This window comes from Myotis lucifugus, unplaced genomic scaffold (assembly GCF_000147115.1).
Source record: "Myotis lucifugus unplaced genomic scaffold, Myoluc2.0 scaffold_1561, whole genome shotgun sequence".
NCBI lineage: Eukaryota > Metazoa > Chordata > Mammalia > Chiroptera > Vespertilionidae > Myotis > Myotis lucifugus.
The window spans coordinates 1-7,183 of NW_005872609.1; the positions used below are offsets into that span (position 1 = coordinate 1).

At 43.9% G+C, this 7,183-nt stretch overlaps 1 protein-coding gene across 1 annotated transcript; it reads right to left on the reverse strand.

The window, feature by feature from the left end:
• Nucleotides 1–215: 215 nt before the first annotated feature.
• On the reverse strand, nt 216–1,486 carry LOC102434281 (tigger transposable element-derived protein 1-like; the record flags this gene model as incomplete). The annotated part of the gene is made up of 2 exons (XM_006107903.1): nt 767–1,486; nt 216–693 (listed from the first exon to the last, which is right to left on the reverse strand). Coding segments are annotated over exons 1-2 (1,198 nt in total), but the record flags the coding sequence as incomplete, so codon positions are not given.
• Between the last annotated feature and the right edge of the window lie 5,697 nt (nt 1,487–7,183).

Genomic DNA, 7,183 nt, shown 5'->3' on the forward strand with positions numbered 1-7,183 from the left:
GTGGGGTATGGGGAGGCGGATCTGCTGAAGTAGTTCGTGAAAATGGCTAGGATTTCTTGAGAGGAGAGGATCCGTGCCTTAAAGTTGCGGTTGGAGAGCTCCCTAACTTCTGAACAGCGATCAGGGCCAATCAGATTCCCTGCCTCCCCACCTCCGCCATCCCTTGCTCCATGTAACATTGCAGGTCATGCACCCCTCTGGCAACCTTAGTGTACCTGTCAATGTTGGGGTCTGAGCCTCAAACCTTGCCAAGGCATCCTCTATCATGGCAAAGGCCCCTGCCAGTTCCTTGCTTGTAAATCTCTTGGGCTCTGGGGTTGGTGTGTCTTCCTCTTCAATTAACTGCTGTTTCAGTTGAATGAGGTCCTTTGTAGATAGCTCCTCTCCATGAGATGCCAGCAGCTCTGTGACATCCTCAGCCTCCACCTCCAAATCAAGCTGCTTACTCAGCTCAACAACATTCTGGATGACAACCTCAACTGAATCCTCAAAGCCATGGAAATCATTCACAAACTGGGGACACAATTTTTTCCAAACACCATTCAAGTTCATCTGCTTAACTTCATCCCAAGAATCAGAAATGTTTTTTACAGCAGCAAGAACATTGTAAGATTTCCAAAAGTCACTGAGAGTCAACTCTTTATCCTCAGTTGCCCTAAAAGCCATAGCAAATGTCCTTCGGAGGTAGTAGGCCTTGAAAAAAAGAAATGACACCTTGGTCCATAGGCTGTAAAAGGGAGGTGGTGTTAGGTGGAAGGTAAACCACCTTGACATTTGAATGAAAGTCATTCAGATCGGCAGGGTGACCAGGGCCACTGCCCAGCACTAGCAACACCTTAAAGGGCAGCCCCTTGGAAGCACAGTAGTCCTTCACTTCTGGCACAAAATGGTTGGTGAGCCAGTCCTCAAATACGCTAAGTGTCACCCAGGCCTTCTTGTTAGATTTCCAGATGACAGGTAGTTGACTCTTCCATATGCCCTTGGGTGCCCTTGGATTCTCGGCCAGACACACCAAGGGCTTCAGCTTGAAGTCACCAGCAGCATTGGCCCCAAGTAGCAAAGTCAATCTCTCCTTGCTGGCTTGATGGCCTGATGCTGTCTTCTCCTCCTTGGCAATGTGGGTACGTGTAGGCATAGGCTTCCAGAACAAGCCTGTCTCATCCACATTGAACACTTGTTTATCACAGTAACCCCCCTCCCTAATTATCTCAGCCAACGCACTAGGAAAATCACCAGCTGCTTTCCCATCACCACTAGCAGCTTCCCATGGCACCTTAAGATTATGCAAATTAGCACAAGCCTTAAAACGCATCAACCAGCCTTTACTAGCCACAAACTCTTCCCTTTCACTCCCTTCCCCCTTTTCTTTTTTCAAGGCCTCAAACAATCTTTTAGCCTCCTCCTGAATCAACATCAGGCCAACTGGGATACACCCTTGATGCTGGTCATCCAGCCAAAGCACTAACAATCTTTCCATCTCAGTCATGAGATCGCTGCACTGTTCTGTAATCACAGTTGATTTCATATGAGCAGATGCTTTCACATGGTGCACGTTTTTTATCGGGGATGATCGCCAAGACAGTCATAGGACTGAGGCCAAGCAACTGGACGATGCTTCTTGGTGTTTCGCCCTTTTCTGAGCGTCTTATTACATCTACTTTCACTTCCATTGTGGTTTTCCTTCTTTTCGTAGCACTGCCATCAGAAGAATCTGCCTTTCGCTTAGGAGCCATAAGGAAGGGCAAAAAGTGTTCAAAATAACAACACAAAGAGAGCAAATGAAGCACAATCTAAATGGCTTATAAATGAAGACTGAAGGACAGCGTATTCCTCCTATAGCACCACGTGAGGACTTATTCATCTGCTCAACTGGCCACCTAATTCCCGAGCGAAATTCCAGCAAAAGCCTTACATTGAAATGATGGAACTTTTTTTATATCAATAAATTGCAGATGGCCACGTAACCACGTAACAACATATGTCCAGTCCGAAGTAACCCAAGGACGGTCTGTATAAAGAGAAAGAGAGAGATCTATTTTTTTTGTTCCATTAATTTTATACATTCTTTGAGTAACTCTTGTAACTGATGTGACCAGAATTGGAATTTGCAACCTTCCATTATTGAAATTATTCGCTGACCCACTTAGCTGTTTGGCCTCGATCGGACATATGTGACAATTTTAAGTAAAATTACCCAATAATGTACCTGAGAATAGGTAGATACAGAAACCATCTTGATGACAGATAGTGGTGGAAGGCTAGATTAGGATTCATGGGATTTCATAAGTGTCTATTTTACAAGAAAATAAAGTAAGCTATTTCAATGTCAGACTGAATTATTGCATCAATTAGAATGAAGAACAAATAAGGGCAGGAGGAACTTGGTATCAGCAATGCAGGCATGCAGGGAAACACCACAATTGTATTTTTTTATGTCCATTATAAATCAATTCTACTGAAATCAATCTTTAAAATAGGTTTAGAGAGAAACCAAGATGGCGGCATAGGTTAACACCAGAGTTTGCTGCCTGGAACAACCACTTCAAAAATACAAGTAAAAGAAGGAAGGGACATCATCCAGAACCACAGGAAGGCTGGCTGAGTGGAAGTTCTACAACTAGGAGGAATGAGAAAAGCATACCGAGACTCAGAGGAGGTGCAGTGCTGAAGTAAAATACTAAGGTGCGGAGTGCATGCGGAGCGGGCTGGCGGCTGAGGGCGCGGTTGTCTGTTTCAATCGGGAGGGAGTCTCAGACTCTGAGCTCCAGATACGGGCGAGTCTCTAGGGACTCAGACTCAAACGGGAGAAGCAGGACTGTCTGGCTTCGGTCCGAACTCGAAGGCAGCTTTCTCTCCGAGGTTTGCAGCGGTTGCTGGGACTCTGAGAGGCAGAGCGGGTGGGGACAGCACTGAGAGCAGCCATAACTGCTCGCTCCACCTGCCCTGTAGATCCCCTGGGTCCCGCCCCGCACAAGCCCTGCACAGAGGCATTTGCCTGATAGCCTCAGGCAAAAGGCTAGATTAGCACCTCCCTAGAGACAGAAGTCTCCCACTGCAGACACAGCTGATTCTCACAGCCAGTTGGCCTGGGCGTCAAACCCCCCCCAGTATTAACCTACAACAATCAAGGCTTAACTACAACAAGGACTGCACACAAGGACACTAGGGGGTGCACCAAGAAAGCATAAAAATGCGGAGAGAAGAACAGGACACAAATGTCAGAATTGGAGGATATAGAACTGAAAACTACACTTTTAAGGTCTTTCAATAATTTTCTAGAAACTGCCGATAAACTTAATGAGATCTACAAGAAATCTAATGAGACCTCGATGTTGTCATAAAGAACCAACTAGAAATTAAGCATTTACTGACTGAAATAAAGAATATTATACAGACACCCAACAGCAGGCCAGAGGAGCGCAAGAATCAAGTCAAAGATTTGAAATGTGAAGAAGCAAAAAACACCCAACCGGAAAAGCAAAATGAAAAAAGAATCCAAAAATACGAAGATAGTGTAAGGAGCCTCTGGGACAACTTCAAGCGTACCAACATCAGAATTATAGGGGTACCAGAAGAAGAGAGAGGGCAAGATATTGAAAACCTATTTGAAGAAATAATGACAGAAAACTTCCCCCACCTGGTGAAAGAAATAGACTTAGAGGTCCAGGAAGCTCAGAGAACCCCAAACAAAAGGAATCCAAAGAGGACCACACCAAGACATACCATAATTAAAATGCCAAGAGCAAAAGACAAAGAGAGAATCTTAAAAGCAGCAAGAGAAAGAAACTCAGTTACCTACAAGGGAGGACCCATACGACTATCACCTGATTTCTCAACAGAAACTTTGCAGGCCAGAAGGGAGTGGCAAGAAATATTCAAAGTGATGAATAGCAAGAACCTACAACCAAGATTACTTTATCCAGCAAAGCTATCATTCAGAATTGAAGGTCAGATAAAGAGCTTCACAGATAAAGAAAAACTAAAGGAGTTCATCACCACCAAACCAGTATTATATGAAATGCTGAAAGGTATCCTTTAAGAAGAGGAAGAAGAAGAAAAAGGTAAAGATACAAATTATGAACAACAAATACGCATCTATCAACAAGTGAATCTAAGAATCAAGTGAATAAATAATCTGATGTACAGAATGAACTGGAGATTATAATAGAATCAGGGACATAGGAAGGGAATGGACTGACTATTCTTGGGGGGGAAAGGGGTGTGGGAGATGCGGGAAGAGACTGGACAAAAATCGTGCACCTATGGATGAGAACAGTGGGTGGGGAGGGAGGGCGGAGCGTGGAGTGGGAAGTGGGAGGAGGGGAGTTATGGGGGAAAAAAGAGGAACAAATGTAATAATCTGAACAATAAAGATATAATTAAAAAAAAGGTTTAAACTTGATGCTTCCCAATAATTTTACTGTTTTATTGTGAAAATTTTTGAACATATTTGAACACACTGTATCAGCATATTGGAAATAAAATATAATGATGTGGTACCGAAATATCTTATCATGTCCATGTTCAGAGCCATCATTTTGGCTGTTTGAACCGCATAACAATGAGAGTATTTACACCGGGGATACTAATAAAGATTACAAACTTCCCATAATCAGCACACGCATATAGCTTTTTTCCAGTGTGAACTCTCTTATGGATAAGGAGGTGATTAATGCAGGTAAAACATTTCCCACATTCACTACTCTTATAAGGTTTTGCAGCACTGTGAACTTTCTGGCATTGAGTGAAGTTACTGTGTTGCCTAAAGGACATTCCACAATCACTACACTCTCAGGGCTTTTCTCCAGTGTGAACTCTCCTGTGGGTAAGGAGTTGATTATTGTGAGTAAAAGATTTCCCACATGCACTACACTCATAAGGTTTTTCACCAGTGTGAACTCTCCGGTGTGGAGTGATGGTGCTGCTTTGATTGAAGGGCTTCCTGCAATCACGACACTTATATAGCTTTTCTCCAGTGTGGACTTTGTGTTGTTGAATGAGATTGGACCTCAGGATGATGGACATCCCATCATCACTACACTTGTATGGCTTTTCTACAGTGTAAACTCCTCTATGATGAATGGGATTAAAGATTTATCTAAAAGCTTTCCCATATTTTTTACACTTATAAATCACTTCTCTGGAGCAGACAACCTGATGTTGAACAACTTTCTGGTTGTGGCTGGCAGCTTTTTCACATTCACCCCACTCGTCATGACCTCTTCCACTGAGAAATTCCTGTGAAATGTCACTACCACTGTGTGGCTCCCCAGTGTTCAAAGTGGCCTAGCCCTGACCAGTTTGGCTCAGTGGATAGAGCGTCGGCCTGCGGACCGAAAGGTCCCAGGTTTGATTCCGGTCAAGGGCATGTACCTCGGTTGCGGGCACATCACCAGTGGGAGGTGTGCAGCAGGCAGCTGATCGATGTTTATAACTCTCTATCCCTCTCCCTTCCTCTCTGTAAAAAAATCAATAAAAATATATTTAAAAAAATAAAATAAAATAAAAGTGGCCTGGTGCTGGAGAATGCCTGAGATGGCTGGCAAGTCTTTCCCAACATGCCTAGTGGTTGAAGGCACCCATATTAAGTAAAAGCTGCACTGGGACACAAATGAGGCCCTGTCCATATCTTCTTTCTAGGGCTTCTGTCAACTGGCATCTCTCTGTTGCTGGTGTGGGTTCGCACTGAAACAGAAGATTCTCACACATGTATCACTAATGAAGGCTTTCTGCTCGAAGTATGCTGCCTGTAACTTTGTCAGGTGCAAAATATCTTTTAAGACTGAGAAAAGGATGGGTCTTCTGGGTTGCAGGAGCTCTCTTAAAAGTCCTGACCTGTGACTCTCTTGGAACATACACACTCTGCTCAGAATTTGCTTCCTCATCCGTTTTATGCCAACAACGTGAAAATAAAAATAAATGGTGAGGAACCGAATGCTGACTGCAGTGACAGGTGGAAGTCCCATTACAAAAGTGTGTGGCACTAAACACGTTGGTTCTGTGCAATTGACTGACAATGAAAGATCTGTAGGAAGGATTATAAGATACTGCGATGAAGGTCTTGGCTACTGATGAAGGTCTGTGATGAAGGTCTGGATTATAAGATACTGCGATGAAGGTCTGGGCTACAAAACAAGGAAGACCTCAAACAAAATATGACACACGCGGCAAGCAGCACGTGGAAGAAAAGCAGGATCGTCAGCTCATTCTTCTGCTAAGAGTGTTCAGCATGGATTGTCTGCTGGTGACGTGGAAAGCTGTGCTGAAATATAGTTATGTCTCATTCCAAGAAATTATATATATTTTTTATTTATATAAATATATAAATTTATTTACATAAATGTATAAATTTATATATATACGAAGTGTCCCCTCAGGAGTTCGACCAGGAGAACGATCGCATGCCATGACGTGCACTGACCACCAGGCGGCAGTGTGGAACATCGTGGGTGACCAATCGCAGCAGCAGGGCGCTGAGGGAGGGAGGGAGGGAAGGAGGGAAGGAGAAGGTGAGGAGGCAGGGGGAACCATGAGGTGGCAGGGCGCCTGTGGGAAGGGATGGAGGAGGTGGGGAGGCAGGGAATCTGATTGGCCCTCTTCGCTGGCCAGGCCTAGGGACCCTACCCATGCACAAATTTCAGGCACGGAGCTTCTAGTATTCAATAAATTAATAGCTGGTTTTCAAGAACTATTTAAGCTTATATGTGCATCTCATAACACATGTACAGGTCGATGTTCGAGAATACTGAAGATGGCGCAATGTAGAGGAACAGGTGATGCAAAAAGGCCACAGAGTTGAAGGTAGTCAAATGCCAGGAAGTCACAGGTGAAATGACAAGTTAGAAGAGTGTCAAGTTGGCAAAGAAAAGGTAGAAATGTGCTATTGCCCATGGTACTTGCACCTAAACAATGATGGAAATGAACAGGTGCTTGGTATCATCTAAACACCACCCTTACATCATATCTAGCCCACAGTTGCAACTCAACAGGGCCAGGCCTCTTCTGAGACTATCCTGCATGTTCATCCTGTAAAAAAAAATCAGGGCTCATCCTGCACACTCTTCTCTACAAATACGTACAACAGAAATATTCCAAGTATTAAGAAAAGATGACAGAGATGGGCGGCCAGCACTGGCCTAGAGCAATTTGGCTTGCAATTGTATTTACAGAAGATAATATTACA